This window comes from Carassius auratus, chromosome 1, assembly GCF_003368295.1.
Source record: "Carassius auratus strain Wakin chromosome 1, ASM336829v1, whole genome shotgun sequence".
NCBI classification, from domain to species: domain Eukaryota; kingdom Metazoa; phylum Chordata; class Actinopteri; order Cypriniformes; family Cyprinidae; genus Carassius; species Carassius auratus.
The window spans coordinates 4558970-4575698 of NC_039243.1; the positions used below are offsets into that span (position 1 = coordinate 4558970).

A 16729-nucleotide genomic window follows, 5' to 3' on the forward strand; every position below is an offset into this window, starting at 1 on the left:
AATTTGCCAGTACACTAGGATCTAGTTTTGGTTTCTTAATGTGAAGTGAAGTGAAGTGAAGTGACATTCAGCCAAGTATGGTGACCCATACTCAGAATTTGTGCTCTGCATTTAACCCATCCGAAATGCACACACACAGAGCAGTGAACACTGTGAGCACACACCCGGAGCAGTGGGCAGCCATTTATGCTGCAGCGCCCGGGGAGCAGTTGGGGGTTCGATGCCTTGCTCAAGGGCACCTAAGTCATGGTACTGAAGGTGGAGAGAGAGCTGTTCATTCACTCCCCCCACCCACAATTCCTGCCGGCCCGAGACTAGAACCCACAACCCTTCGATTGGGAGTCCAACCCTCTAACCATTAGGCCATGACTTCCCACGATAATAATAAGAGGCTTGATAACCGCCAGCTTGAATGGTTTTGGGACGTGACCTAAAGATAACGACGAGTTAATGATATTGAGAAGCGGTTCTTCGGCTACAGGTAACAGCTCTTTCAGTAATTTAGTGGGTACAGGATCTAATAAACATGTTGTTGGTTTAGATACAGTGATAAGTTTATTTAGCTCTTCCTGTCCTATGGTTGTAAAGCATTGCAGTTTATCTTTGGGTTTGTTGGATGAAACGTTGGAAGTGTTAGACGCTGTAGAATCTACATTCACTATTGTATTTCTTATGTTACCTATTTTATCAGTGAAGTCATAAAGTCATTACTTTTAAACGTTGATGGAATATTTGAATCAGGTGGCGTCTGGTTATTTGTTAATCTAGCCGCTGTGCTAAATAACAACCTTGGATTGTTTTTGTTATTTTCTATAAGTTTGTGGATTTGCTCTTTTAAGGCCTGTATATAGCTGGATATACTTTTTTATCTTTATCTGTATTTTTCTTTAATCTCAAAGTCACCTTCATAGTGAATTTTTCAACCGTTATAAATTGTAGAATTATCATCTTTATCACAGTTACGCTCATGTGACATTGCATTGCTGTGCCGTTAAGAAGGTCTTTAATCACAAAGAATTTAAGTAATGATATTTTTACTAATTTGAGTATTTATTCAAACTAATTACATATCCTCACTAAAAATCAGAATATTACATTGCCAAAAATACATGGATGACACAACATTGTTGATCAAAAAAGAATATGAAACAAAACATTTACAAATATAAATAAAACAGAAGATATAACAGCATTATGCTACGTGTTTCATCCTAATGCCACGTTCTACAGATCATTTTCAAAAGTGATTACAGTACACATCAGTCACCATCAAAATGATGAACGGCACATCCATAAGTTTGGTTTTATTGGTCACGTGACTAATGAGCAGTTTAGCGATTAGCTGTTTGCTACCGTTGTGTCGTCGTCACAGTTCTCTGATTCCGTCTTCACTCTGAGTAGAGACGTCGCAGCAGATCTGCTTCCTGTCATGGGCACGGCCGTTGCCGAGTGAGTCTCTTCGGCCGGTTGGCATGGCGACTCGTGCACACGCATGTGCTTGGCCAGATGGTCGGCGCGCAGAAAGACCCGCGGGCAAGAGCTGCAGCCGAAGCGTTTGGCACCGGTGTGCGTCTGTAGGTGGCGCTGCAGTTCATCCGATCGCGTGAAGCGTTTGCCGCAGAACAGCCAGTTGCAGACGAAGGGCCGGTCACCGCTGTGCCAGCGCAGGTGCGCTTTGAGGTGCGACGTCTTCACATACGCTTTCCCGCAGCCAGGGATGTGGCAGTTGTGCAGGTGCTTGCGTTTGCCACCGTCGCCAGCACTTCCCAGAGACTCTGCGCTCAGGCAGTTGGGACAGCGGCAGGAGGCTTGACCGGGAGCACGACTCCCGGTACGACGCTGTGATTTCGGTCGAGCAGAAGCACCTGCAGCATCCTGTTGCTCCTCTGAGGAGTAGGAAGGGGAGGCCTGTGGGAGCGGCAGCAGATCCTGTGTCAACGGCTCCATCTTAAAGCCCTCGGGCGGGTAGTGCAGGCCGGAGTGGCTGGAGCCGGAGGGTGGCACGCAGCACATCTGTGGGTCAGCTGTGTAGGAGCTCATAGAACCACCCTGTACTGGCCCCGCCCCCAGCCCCGCCCCCTGCAGGTCCATCCAACCTGCTGCTGCTCCAGTGTGCATGTCCCACCAGCCAGACACGCTCACCTCCTCCTGTGGTGGTCCTGCACGCAACCAAGGGTCGTACGGGTGGGCCATGATGAGTGAGGGACTGTGTGTGTGTGTGTGTGTGTGTGTGTGTGAGAGAGAGACTGTATCACCACATGACTGTGGATGGGAATCTGAAAACACTGTCTGAACCTGTGAAAACACAAATACAGCATGATCAGAAAGCTACACACACAACAGATCAGTTTGAATGATTTGTAAAATGATTTCATCCATTGTTTTTCTGTTCTCTTTATTGGCAATTTTAATGCAGCTTTTTAGGCATTAGTCATATTACAGTTAATATTAAGTAAAATGCATCGACTTAGCTGTACATGGCCCTATTGCATGAGGTCACCTAATAATTGAACTGATTTCAAGCTGAATTTACACTTTTGACGTAAGAGCTTGTGCAGCCTTTTGTAATGTTTAAAGCTTCTGGTGTCATTCACTTCCCATTCTTTGATCGAGATGTTTGCATGAAGGCTTTTCAGTCTGATTACTGGCATTATTTGGGTGCATGTAAATGTAGCTCGTGTGAACAGCGCGTTAACATGAGCTTCCAGAGTTTCAGAGTAACTTTACACAGAGACACTACATTCAACAACAGACTGTTCAATGACTGAGTCAACTATTTGAAACAGACACCATGGATGACGGTCTGTGTTTGTGATTTGAGCAAAAAGGTTTGTATCTGAGCAGGAAAGAAGCTTGTCAGTTCTTCATTCTGTAAAGCTCAGCCAAGAACGATGAAAATCATTCATTTCAACTTCTGATTTTGTAAACTAGTGGGGCCATTATCTAACGGTTGCGCCAACTCCCTCCCATGACGTCAGTGAAGCTCTAATGTGTATTAGAGGTTTGTGAGTTAATGTGGCTTTGGAGACGCTGACAGTCACACTACAGCTCAGATCATCAGCACTAAAGATGCTGCTTTTCTAGTACTTTGTGAAGAGCGTTCCAAAAGCTAGACAATGACGCTGCGCCTCAAACTTTAGTTTCATGTTTACCAGAACCCTTTAGAATAATATGTCTTATGAACTGGAGGCGACTGAATATTTACAAAATATCTACTAAAAAAGCTTTGCTGACATACGTGCCAGCGTTCCTTTAGATATGTCATCAAGGCAAAAACGACAGTCACACTCCAAATCAAACCGAATATGAAATCAAAAAGTATTTATTCAACAACAAGTGGATGTAAACATACCTACTGTGAATGGGACCTCCTACTGGAGAGGACGAGATTACAGCCAAAAGAAATGGCAGGTGAGACACACCGACCACAATTAAGTTGTTTTGAGTCGACTAGTTAGACGCCACCTTAATGCATCCGTGATCTCAAAAAACACACACCTCAGCACTACCCCCCCCCCCCCCACACACACACACACACACACACACTCTGTTGCACTTTATTAGTAAGCATTTCTCAGACGCAGTGGAATAAATCCCAATCTCTAACACACTAAACCTGCTAAAATGAGACACTTCAGAAACACAATCTGACTGAAGAGTCTTTCAGTGAAGAGCTTTTCAGATGTCCTCACATTCTCTGTTTTATCATATTTGTGAGGACATTTGAAAGTATTTGGACCTTGCAAATATTACACACACACACACACACATACTGCTGATAACAGCCTCTCGCTCCCTCACACCTGGATGGACCAGCCCTGACACACACACACACACACACACACACACACAGTAGACATGTCCAAACTTGACACATCACATAGACACATCCGAATTTCAGAAGTACTTCCAACAGAGAGAGATGTGTCAGATACGATATATTAGATATGTGTATATACATAGTGCTTGTGTGTTTAGCTCTAATTTTGGGACAAAATTGTATCAAGGAGTGACATAAACTTTTAAACGACTCCTTCAAGCATATAAACTATAGTTTCAGTATCAATATTCAGAATTCAATATCATTTTTCAGTTTCCTTATAGAATTTAGTTTAATGTCATTATAATGGACTTTATATAAATCAGTAGAAGACTTTGATATGTGTTCAGTGTGTGTGTGTGTGTGTGTGTGTGTGTGTGTGTGTGTGTGGGTTTATACGTACAGGAAGGCTGAGGATTGCAGCTGTAAAGACCTGTTGACAGCTGGAGTGTGTGTGTGTGTGTGTGTGTGTGTGTGAGAGAGAGAGAGAGAGAGAGAGAGATTTGTGATGAAAACAGGTTTAACTGTCTGCCAGAACTGCTCTGAAAACAGACAAACACATGCAGTCTGGCACAAATCCACAACTTCCCACAAACACACACAAACACACACACACACACACACACACACACACGTCTCATAGACTCAATGGTTTTAATACTAAGATAATATTGACTAACTGTACTGAATGTAAGACACAAACCTGCTGACGGCAGGAGATTTCAGCAGAACAGATTAGGTCTTTCAAATAATGAAGAGCTCTTTTAATGTCTTCACGAGACGCTTTACAACATGTAGCCACTTCTGCACACACACACACACACACACACACACGTTTTTCTGTGAGAATATATTCTGTCTTCAACACTATATCAGCTCATGATGATGATGGTGAACTCGTGCATCACCCGTGAACACGCTCTTTATCAAGAGTTTGAATGTTTAATTCTTATCACTTTAAGAATTTAGAAAAGACTTGAATTGAAATCCAAGTTTGAGCTGGCATTAGCAATCACAAACAAACACTATTATAATAACATTCATGCAACATAATAATGAACAGTGAGGAGAGAGAGTTTTACCTGCTCAGTGTCTCCTGATGAATGTGATGCCCCTCTGAAAACAGCACAAGTTTATGACAGTGAGAGCCACACCTCTCTCTCTCTCTCTCTCTCTCTCTCTCTCACACACACACACACACACACACACAGTTCATTCATACACACTTTCATTGATTCAGCGCTGTCCCTGCACACACACACACACACACACCGTCAGAGCGGCTGGTCGCATGCGTCTCAACATGTCAGTGCGAGACATCAAACTACAGAAGACAGACAGGAAATCACCCCCCCCCCCAAACAAATATTTTCCCACCACAGAGAGTTTGTCTTTCTTCAGTCTAGTTTTATTATATGCTTGAGTTTATTGTTTTACTACTTTAGCCTTGTAGAGTTTTATAAAGTCATAATTTATAAAGTTTCATTCACGTTCCATATTCTAACCTGTCCTGCACTTTTAATGTTGCTATACATGTACATCTAATCATTTAGCAGACACTTTTATCCAAAGTGACTTACAGATGAGAAGAAAAGAAGCAGTCAGACCAACAAGAGAGAAACAGTCTCAGTTAGTCAGGAACAGTACACATGGCCAGGTGTAAATAGAGCTGAAAACACACACACACAAGAATAGAATAGAATAGAATAGAATAGAATAGAATAGAATAGAATAGGTAAGTGTCAGTATATTAGGTGCTGATGAAAAGTATTTTTGTCAAGGGCTGAAGCCTCAGATTGGATTGAGATGAGCAGGTGGTTCAGTCCAGATAGAGATGTGTGTGTGAGGGACTGAGGAACACAAGCTTCAGGAGGACACACGAGTCTGATCCAGTGAGTTTAGCTGTACTCGGGTCAGGAAGATGAGCAGTGAGGATCAGAAGCACGTCTCAGGGCGTCAGAGACCCAGAGCAGGACGCTTCTGAAGACAGACGTTATAGTGTAGAAGTCGACAGAACAGAAAACTAATAGAGAACACTAGTGTTAGAAGGTCAAGTGTAGATGGAAGAGATGTCTCTAGTCATGTCCTAAAGATGGTGGAGGACTGAGGAGGACAGGTCCTTCCAGCAGCAGGGAACAGTTAGGGTAAGCCTCTTTAGGGTGGCACTATAAAGCACCGTTCACTAGAACACGTTTCTGGAGGCACATAAGTCTGAATTAATGAATTCAGGTAAAGAGGTGCAGAGCCAGTGCTTGTTTAGATGAATAGAGGCATGACACGCTGTGTTTTCGGCTCACTAAAGATGAATCTTGAAGAGGTTTGATAGAACTAGCTGGAAGACCTGCCTGGACATTATATATATATATATATATATATATATATATATATATATATATATATATATATATATATATATATATATATATATATATATATATTAATATAATTAATTATCAACTTTTAAACATGCTATAGTACAAACACTGCTAAAAAGGTGTCCAATTTTTGTTGTTTTCTAAATTAACTTAGTAAAAAAAAAATATAATAACAATAAAACAAAAAGAAAGAAATATAACCATTTTGCCATTACATACAGACTGAATTATTTGAGTAGCTGAGAGAGTAGTGTAAGCTGTTTTAGGAGAAGGGAGCGAAGGTAACTCTGGCTGGACTGGGGTCAAGATATGAGGTCAGCACAGGACTCTTCTGTCTCCGTCTGGTCCTCACTAAATCTACAGCGCTCCCACACACACCAGGTCTGCTCTTACAGATCAACCTATGATGCTCTTCACATTCACTCACATTATTCATCTTCAGGCATGAACGAGAACCGTTTTGCAGGGGATGCTAGGTGTTCAGAAAAAAAGAAAAGATTTAAGAATCTCAAAACCCAGTGAACAAAGAGTCGAATATTCTGGTCCAGCCCTTGTGCTTGAGTTAGAGGGTCAGATAAAGATGGAACAGGTGCAGATAATCTCATTTTAGATTTGCTCATTCTAATTCTTTGTCCAGATCCTCTTCTATATTATTCTTTTATTCTTTTTACTTCTTCCTGAGGGTGTTAATGTTCACTTGTTCTTCTGGTTGTGTTTCGTATATTGTCCAGTCTTTTATTTAGTTTTAATTCTGTTGTATATTGTCCTGTGCAGCACTTTGGTTTCAACATCTGTTGTTTTTAATTGTGCTTTATTAAAGTGGTCTTCCACAAGTTGACATGATTATTTAGGGTGTTAATAAAAAGTCTATAACATGCTTTGGATTAAATTTCTCTGGTAGTGAGAAAACACCTTTTTTACACTTTCAAAATCAGCTCTGTTTTCAGCACACAGTTCTAGTCCTTGTTGCTTTAAATGCTAATGAGCTCTGCTGACTCCGCCCCTCTCTTCTGTGGGGTGACCAGCAGACTGTAAACCTCAGCCGTGAGACTCGCTAACTAGAGCATGTTAGGAAAGCTGATTTGCAAAGATTCATGAAAACCCCCCTTACACTCACTTCTTCTGTAGATGAAGCTTGATCACATATGATTTGTGCCATCTTAAACACATTTAGGCAGATCAGTGATCGGCGCATTCCCTTTAAAATGAAAGTAAAGTTAATTTTCTGCATCTTCAGCGGCTCAGATGTCGGGAGTAAATGACGACTGTTATGTTCATTATTAAATCCAACAACAGAACACCTCAGTCACTTAATCAGAGACATTCTTGTCTTCCCCAAGATGGACAGCTCTCAGCTCACTCAGGGCGGAGCTAAGGTAAGACGCTAGTGTCAATCAACTACAGTGGGAGGAGCCTGTGCAGAGCCACATCACCCTGACAGGAATCTCAGAACAGCCTGATTTGAGAAAGATTTCACTGATTTAACAAAATCGATTTTTTAAAAAGCACTGTGTGGATTTTTATCATTATAGTTCTCACTCCATAAATTAGAACAGGATATCAACAGACAGAAAACAAATACATTTTCACTAAGTTTTAAGGAAAACAATGTTCTATAAATCACTGTGAATGATATATGAACAAACCTTCAGAATATAGATAGGAATCAGTGCTGCTGAAGAGGAGAAAATGATCACTGGATCTGACATCTACAGACTTTTGTTGTTTTCTGGTCACTATATATATATAAAAAAAAACACTTCATGAAAAAAAGATTTGAAAGTGTCTTTTCTTCATTATGAGATCCTCAAACACACAAACAGTTTTCCTACAGAGTTTGTGTTGGTCTGGCTCATTATAATGGACTTGATAAATATATGATGTGTTGACCTCAGTGAGGACACATATAAGAGCAGACGGCTGGCCTGGATGAATCTCAGACAGGCTTCGGTTACTGCAGGTTAGGTGAGCACATCAGGCTAATTTCATAGTTTTTCTGTTTGTGTTGGCTGAAGGGAACTTCCTCCTCCTAAGATCATATTTACACGCTGCAGCAGCTTCCCAATAACAGATTTCCAGCAGCATGTTTGTCAATGGAAATCCAGGAAATCCTACGGGCCGACGAGATTCGTGTAGCACACACACACACACACACACACACTCTCAGACGAGCCTCCCCCTCTGCGGTGCTGTGTGTTTAGTGTTCAGAGAACAGCCTTTGATAGTCAAGCACACCTGTATTTTCAGCTAGAGACTTCCTCCCTGCACACGCCCCTCTGCTTTGATTGTTAAAGAGCCCTGGCGCCAACACTCACACACACACACACACACACACACACGCAAACACACACATTCTCAAACACTAAACATCTCTTCGTATCAAGGTGAGCAGCTTTGCAGGTTCCCACAGACACACAGATGTGCGTTTGTCTCTCACACTCATACACAGAGAGAGAACATGCCACAGATTGTGTGTAGATGTGTGTGTGTATCTTTATCATGTTTGTTTAGTAATGTAAAGCTTTACTTTAAGCTGGACGACAATAAAGCTCCTTCATCTTGAGACAGACAGAGGAAGGCCAGCCGTGGGACACGATCACTGAAGAATGAATCACACAGATATAAAACATTTGAGTCAAGAGCTTTTCATTTGACATTTTAATTTAAACAGTTTGATTTCATTGAATTCCAGATATCTGTAAACTAAATTACAGCCGTGTTATTATCAGGTTCAGCTATTTTTGTGGATGGTACTTCTAGCACAAACTCATGGTATCCAAATGGTCCCACTTTATATTACATTTATATTTAATCATTTAGCAGACGGTTTTATCCAAAGTCACATTAGAAGCAATCAAATAAAAAAATTAAAGAAAAATTAAAAAAAAAAGAGCAAAAATATATATATATATTCTGTAAGTGTTGTCCCAGTTATCTAACACACTACAAATAGCATGTTTTTTTTTTATGATAAATAAAAATAATAAAATGTATATATATCAAATCAATAGAACAGAGAAAGCTAGTGTTCGAGTCATGTGTAGAGTTTCTTGAAGAAGACTAAAGACTAAAGTTGGTGAGATATTAGTTGTCTTTACTATGTTTGAATCGAATTATTAATTTAATTAATGTTAGTACATAGTACACTGAAAAGAATCTGGTGTAGGATTTACTTTAAAACTACTTTCATTTAGATGTTGCTCACAAATATCTACAAAAGAAATGACAAGCGACACACTGAATTAAACGTTTTGAAGCAGAAAAACAGAGTTAGTATTTCTATTGTAAAACATACTCCAATAATGTTTGTCAAAAAATAAATTACAGTGTATAAGAAGTGAGTCCTGCAAGAATGCTCTCTACTCACATACAACTGAATAAACGTTAAAGGGGGGGTGAAATGCTCGTTTTCACTCAATCTCCTGTTAATCTTGAGTACCTATAGAGTAGTACTGCATCCTTCATAACTCCAAAAAGTCTAGTTTTATTATATTCATAAGAGAAAGATAGTCTGTACCGATTTTTCCCAGAAAAACACGACCGACTGAAGGCGTGACGTGTGGGCGGAGCTAAAGAATCACGAGCGCCAGTAGGCTTTTGCGTTGAGAGCGTTTGGAAACTGTGACATTACCGTGAAGAAAAAAACATCATCCAAAACAAACCATGGCTAACAGTCAGATTCAGCGTATATTTATGATCCAGAATCAGATCCCGAGGCTGAAACTAAACGAGAGCAGCAGCAGCAACGACTCGCTCCGAGCGGGGCTCGAACCCGGGTCTCCGGCATGGGAAGGGACGCACTAACAAGGAGGCAGAGATATTTGAAGCAGTTTTACTCACCGCCTGCGGCTCCAACACACGATCGTGACCCTTTTTCGTTGGGACTGCATTATCCTTAAGAAATAAACGATGTGCAAATCCGGCGTCAAACTGGGCCTTGTTTGTAAAACAAGCATCTCCGAAATGCAGGGAACAAACACAAACACTTGCACAACTCCGTTGATGCTCTGTAAAAATAAACTCCATCCACTGGTCCCTTAATGCTGTTTCTCTTTTGGTAATCTGTGCAGGGTTGTCTTGCCCTGGCAACCAAAAACACACTCCTTTTGTGACATTTGGCGACGCTCTCGCTCTGATCAGTGAAGTCTGTTGTGCTCTCAGTGCTCTGCTATACGGGAGCGCGCTCTTCCGGCAGAAGTGCCTCAGGACCCATATAAGGAAATTCCGCTCCATCTAACGTCACACAGACCCATACTCGAAAAAAACTTTCCCAAACTTGTGACAAACCGGAAGGAGTATTTTTGGAACAGAAATACTCCTTCAAACGTACAACTTAATTTTTGAAACTTTGTCCATGTTTAGCATGGGAATCCAACTCTTTAACAGTGTAAAAAACTCAGTATGCATTAAATAGCATTTCACCCCCCCTTTAAAAATGAAAGTTGTTGCACAAATTTACATTATTTTTATTTATTTATTTTTTAGAATTGAAACTGTATTTTTCTATAATGCCTCTAATGCTCTGGCATTCTAAGACTGTACAATGTTAATAAAACTGCATTAATATGGGAATGACACACACACACACACACACTCACACACACACACACACACACAGCAGGACTGTAATGTGTAGCGCAGCTATTTGTCTTCAGGAGAACAGACACTAAACAGTCAGTGGAAATGTGTGTGAACAGTTTTGTTGATCACAACTACAGTTTTTAGATTCACTTGCTTCTTGTGAATTTATCAAACATTTGAGTTTAAAAGGACACTGTTAAGGTGTAGATTTACCAAATACATATAAAACAAAAACTCACTATCCTTACAAGAGTTTTTGTATAATTGTATTATTTCCTACAATCGGTTCATATCATATGTAACTACATTCATGCAACCGTATATTAAAAAATGTGTCATAGCACAAATGTCAGATCAGGGTTAGGGTTAGGGATTTTTTTAATGAATAGTTTACCTTTCAAGCATCACGTTGTCACAGTGTGGGGAAAGATCATGAGTGTCGTCAGTAAGAAATGAGGAAAACCAAGCTCTGACCCACACAGTACCTGAAGCGTTCAGCTGGAGACGTCATGTTTGTGTTGAGATTAAACTCAAGATCTGAAGAAGCCAGAGGCAGACGTCTGCTGAGAGCCGCTGCTAGAGACAATGAGCTGCTTCCTACTGCCATCTTCTGGAAACACAGGATAGATGATAGAGGATAGAAGTGATCCACGCTGCTGAAGGAAAATAAATCATTAAAGAAAGCTCTTTAATCTAGATTTAAACTGCAAGAGTGTGTCTGCCTCCCGAACAATGTTAGGTAGGTTATTAGGAAAAGGATCTGCCGCCCGCAGTTGATTTTGATATTCTAGGTATTATCAAATTGCCTGAGTTTTGAGAACGTAGCGGACGTAGAGGAGTATAATGTAAAAGGAGCTCATTCAAATACTGAGGTGCTAAACCATTCAGGGCTTTATAAGTAATAAGCAATATTTTAAAATCTATAGGATGTTTGATAGGGAGCCAGTGCAGTGTGGACAGGACCGGGCTAATATGGTCATACTTCCTGGTTCTAGTAAGAACTCTTGCTGTAGTTTGTTTACTAAGTGTGCAGAACAACACCCAATAAAGCAGGGTTCCTCAATAGGTGGATCCGCCCCGTGAGAGAAAAATGTTTGGCTCGCGCTAATCTCAAAAAATGTGGCATGATGGATGGATAGATAGTTCAATGATGGATTGATTTGATCAAGCGTGTCTTTAAAAGTCTTCTGGAGGAGGATTTAATAATTGAAGAGTTGGATAAAGTTAAATGGTCAAAGGGCTTAGACAAAGGGCTTAACTGTTGATTTTTTTCTTTTTTTGGAAAGACATTTCTTAGAAATACATTTTATAGATTTGTATAGATAGTTTGGGATATAAATTGTATAGCTTCACTCCTAGCTTGAAGATGTCTAGAGGAGTTCATCAGGGATGTCCCATATCTCCTAAACTACCCAGATGCTCTCTCTGAATTTACAAGACATTAAGATTAAATGATTAAGATGAATTCCTCTAGACATCCTGAAGCTAGGAGTGACACCGAACCAGTTATATCTGATCTAATTTTGTGAAAAGGAATTTAAGATTAGCCAATTATCTTTTAGAGGAGGCTAACATTGAGGAATGTGTTGGTGATATTGAAAAGCTGAAGTTATTGTTATTAGTTTGTGCTTGTTCCAGCTCTGAATGGTTTCTCATAGCTAGAGATATTTCTGGAAATGGATGTGATTTCAGGATTAATAAGACTCCACTTGCGCTGTCTAAATTTCAGTCAAATACTGCACTTTTGTAAAATGATATCCGCACATAACTTTACTCTCACAGTTCAGTTCTGTGGAACAGTTATAAACAGGAGATCCTTATTTAAAGCTGAATGGTTGTAGAAAGGTATTCTCTCTGTGTCTGACCTGATGGATTAAAGCTGTTCTATCAATTAGATAATCAACTTATTAATTGGTCTTCATAAATTAGTTGATAAAAATGTCAATAATAGGATTGATAGGTGTGCTTTTAAATCTAAATTGTTCCATGATTATAATAAAAACAATGTGCTTGTAAACCATTCTGATATGCTGGGTAAAGCCTTCTGTAAACATGTTAAAGATTCAGTTCTGCCTAAAGTCAAAGAAACACATTTCAGGACAGATCTACCCAGTTTCGGGTTTCTTCACAAGTGATTTAGATTTGACAGAGCAGGTCCTGCTTTTTGTGATTTTACTGATGCATCTCTATAACACTTAGTTTTGACCTGCTCCATTTCAGGCCAGTTCAGGAGTGATGTTAGAGACTGAATCTAAAAACATCCCTGAATTTATCATCAACTATATCCTGTTTTACGTTGATGATTTAGACACTGTCAGTATTGTTTCCCTATTTGTCAAATATCATGTTGTTGTAGTGGAGAAACTCGTCCCTGCTTTGGACATTTCATGAATGAATGTATTGTGGATCCCCGTACAGTTATTCTATTTGCTTTGATTCTGTGCTGTTACCTCTGAGTTCTGAATAGGTTCCTGAAGCCACGCCCACCTAGCGCGACGGCATTGTCCGCAGCGGCAATCCACCTGTCAATCAAGTGGCCACACCTTTAATTATGCAGAACTTTAAGGCTTAATATAATTTAAACGGATATAAAAAAATCACCCCCCTCACATTTGTCGTGAAGGGCAAAATTAGGTATATAGACCAAAATCATTTTTTAGACCAGGCTGTAAACTTTTTTTTTCTGCTGTAAAGTTAACATTAACATGGAGAGTTAATTGAGATTATATCGCCACCTGGTGGTTCGGCATGCTCTTGACAGAGAGCGTGTTTGCGTTCTCATGTGGACAGGTTTCTTTAAAAACTGAAGGAAAAACTCTTTTATAACTCATTTATAAAATACCTGTATACGAGTGGACATGATATTTTTAACTACATATTATACTTAGAACCAATTCATTTTTAATTCCTGATTTTAGACATACGTGAGATAATTAATACATTATTGCTTGACTAAACGTTTAAAAAGAGGGCTAGACATTTTATAATTAAGTGAATTAAACATATGCCTAGGCATTTGAAAATACATAATGAAAAAAATAAATAAAGAGAAGCATTGGACTTAATGCCAAACATATTCAAAACACATTGCTGTGGCATTTATTAGGATCACCAACATAGCAGGAAGAACCCTAGTGTTTTCTGTTAAATGAAGCACTTAAGAAAAGTAAAGCAGGTGCGCAGATGTGTATAAACATATGAGGTGAAACACAGCCCAGATTCCTAAATCAGACATGGCTGTAGAAATAGAGTAATGGTGCGAGACAGCAGACTGTAGATCTGCACAGACCAGGAAACAGTGTTTAAATCAAGCCTGGCCTGAAGAATGTAAACACACCCTGAATGAACGAGAGGAATACAGTCTCAGTGCACCTGCAGTCACGTGGCTTCGAGTCAAGGTGTGACGATGACACCTACAGAGACCAGGTGAGATATAGACTCCTGATCTGTAGCTCAGACTCATTCGGTTCAGCTCTTCTCCCCAGACACACCTGACAGGTAAGCTCACCCGCATTAATGATGTTTCTCTGTGTGTGTGTTGTGCTGTTACTCTGGTAATACTCCTCTGGGAGTGTGCTGTAATCATCTCTTATTGTTCTGATCAGATCTGAAGTCTAGATGAGTGTGATGTTATTATACTCTTCATCATGAGATGAGCTTTGTGTGTCTCTACACAGAAGATTTCGGGGACACTTCACAACTAAGTCCCTTTAGTTAACGTTAGATAATGCTTGCGTTAGATAAAGTTTGTTCTTTCAGAGATCAGAGTTCTCCATCATGAGCTGAAGGAGATTTAGATCTGGTCTCTGGAGAATTGAGACGTCTCACGTCAGCTCTATACAGTCTATAGTTATATCACGTGTCATATCCTGGGAATTACTGCTGGGTATGAAGTATGAAGCAATAGCATTAGATTTACACTCCATCAAGTCAAACCAACAATAGAGCAGGAACACGTGAGCGCCGTTCTTCTCATTAATTAAACCACTGGAAATGATCAGTCAATCACGGACACATTTTGAGACTTACACTTTATTGATAGTTTACAGAGATAGAAAACAAGAAGTTAAATAAGAACACAGTGAGAGCATGTGGGTTACGTACATTTACAAATGACCAAAAAGATCATTTCATTCTTGAAAGTTTGGTTCCTTACCGTATTTTATGTGCTATGAGCAATTTCTAGACTATTGTTTTAGTTTTCTTCATGTTGCTGAGGTGCATAGCTGAAAATCCTGTTGTCATTGTGTCACTATCAGTTCAATCACACAACTGATAGCCCAGAATACAGGAAGATTCATCCACACCCAAAAATGTTCAAGATTTTCATCTGTTACATAAAGTGATGTGTGTTCACTCCATCAAATCGATTGATCTGTTTTTACTCTATAAGGTTGCTCTTTGTGTATGAGTGAGGTTTTTCAGATTGATAACATTTTGATATTTTATATTTTATATACATTGATAACCTCTTAGGAAGGGATTAAATGTGTATTTATGGTTTCTTTCCATCCCAGACACTTCTCTGAGCGTGTCATGTTTCAGGAGAAGCAGAAGGTCATTGTGTTTGTGTCTGATGGATGACTCTCATCTTAGAGAGCGTGTGTGTGTCTGACTCAGTCTGTGGCTCGACCGGTCCTGTGTGTGTGTGTGTGTGTGTGTGTAAGAATGTGCTGCTGTTCTGTGTTTGTAACCCAACACATGACTGCACAGAACACCTGACACAGCTCTCTGATTTCTAGCTGATGCTTATTCATATCAACAGCTGTATTACAGGGCTTGGACATACTTGTAAAAATACATGTTTAATTTAGTTTAAGTATTTATTATTCAATGGATTTTAAATATATACCATATATTCCTCACTCCTTTGTCCTCCCCCCCCCCCTCCTGCTTCATCTCTAATAGCTGATGACTTTGCAAAGTTTTTCATTTATAAAATTAAACACATAAGTGCACAATTCTCCACACCACAATCAGTCAAGCTCATATCACCAGCAAACATACACTCATTTACATCCTTCTCTTCACTCTCTGAGGCAGAAGTCTCCAAACTCATCCTTTCTAATCACACTACTACTTGTCTGCTTGATCCTATTCCATCTCATCTCCTTCAAGCCATTTCTCCTGCAGTTGTACCTGCACTCACTCACATCATCAACACTTCCCTCCACACTGGTGTTTTTCCCTCATCATTTAGACAGGCACGTATAACTCCACTACTTAAGAAACCCAAACTCAACCCATCTCTTTTAGAGAACTACAGACCAGTTTCCCTTCTTCCTTTTATTGCAAAAACACTTGAACGAGCTGTGTTCAACCAAGTCTCTACATTTCTCACACACAACAATCTCCTTGACAGCAACCAATCTGGCTTCAGAAGTGGACAGAAACGGTCTTGCTCTCAGTTGTTGAAGCCCTAAGACTGGCAAGAGCAGAATCCAAATCTTCAGTACTTATCCTGCTTGATCTGTCCGCTGCTTTTGACACGGTTATTTACCAGATCCTCCTATCAACACTACTGGCAAAGGACATCTCAGGAACCACACTTCAATGGTTTGAGTCTTACCTATCAGATAGGTCCTTCAAAGTATCTTGGAGAGGTGAGGTGTCCAAGTCTCAACATCTAACTACTGGGGTGCCTCAGGGCTCAGTTCTTGGACCACTTCTCTTCTCTGTCTACATGGCATCATTAGGTTCTGTCATTCAGAAACATGGCTTTTCATACCACTGCTATGCTGATGACACTCATCTCTACCTCTCATTCCATCCTGATGATCCGACGGTAGCTATTCGCATCTCAGCTTGTCTAACAGACATTTCTTCCTGGATGATGGACCATCACCTTCAACTCAACCTTGCCAAGACAGAACTGCTTGTGATTCCAGCAAACCCATCGTTTCATCACAATTTCACCATCAAGTTAGGCACATCAACCATAACTCCTTCAAAA

General features: G+C 40.1%; 3 protein-coding genes across 6 annotated transcripts in view; 2 read left to right on the plus strand and 1 right to left on the minus strand.

Annotated features, from left to right (window-relative positions):
• The window catches only part of LOC113039050 (zinc finger protein 501-like), an 847435-nt gene that overhangs the window by 308920 nt on the left and 521786 nt on the right, over positions 1-16729 (plus strand). The window lies entirely within an intron of this gene.
• On the minus strand, positions 1030-11305 carry sp6 (Sp6 transcription factor). Of its 3 annotated transcripts, none has more exons than XM_026198886.1 (3): positions 11171-11305; positions 8723-8794; positions 1030-2295 (listed from the first exon to the last, which is right to left on the minus strand). In XM_026198886.1, the coding sequence occupies exon 3, from the start codon at positions 2191-2193 to the stop codon at positions 1339-1341; it is 855 nt and encodes a 284-aa protein (XP_026054671.1). In that variant the 5' UTR covers positions 2194-2295; positions 8723-8794; positions 11171-11305; the 3' UTR covers positions 1030-1338. The 3 variants fall into 3 exon arrangements, with proteins under 3 accessions (XP_026054671.1, XP_026054589.1, XP_026054626.1); XM_026198804.1 differs by lacking the exons at positions 8723-8794; positions 11171-11305 and adding exons at positions 4224-4263; positions 4903-4910; XM_026198841.1 differs by lacking the exons at positions 8723-8794; positions 11171-11305 and adding an exon at positions 4903-4920.
• mslnb (mesothelin b) overlaps positions 14141-16729 on the plus strand; it is a 43696-nt gene continuing 41107 nt past the window's right edge. Inside the window, exon 1 of the mRNA XM_026290781.1 lies at positions 14141-14274. The gene's annotated coding sequence lies outside the window, so the exon portion shown is untranslated. The remainder of the gene's footprint in view (positions 14275-16729) is intronic.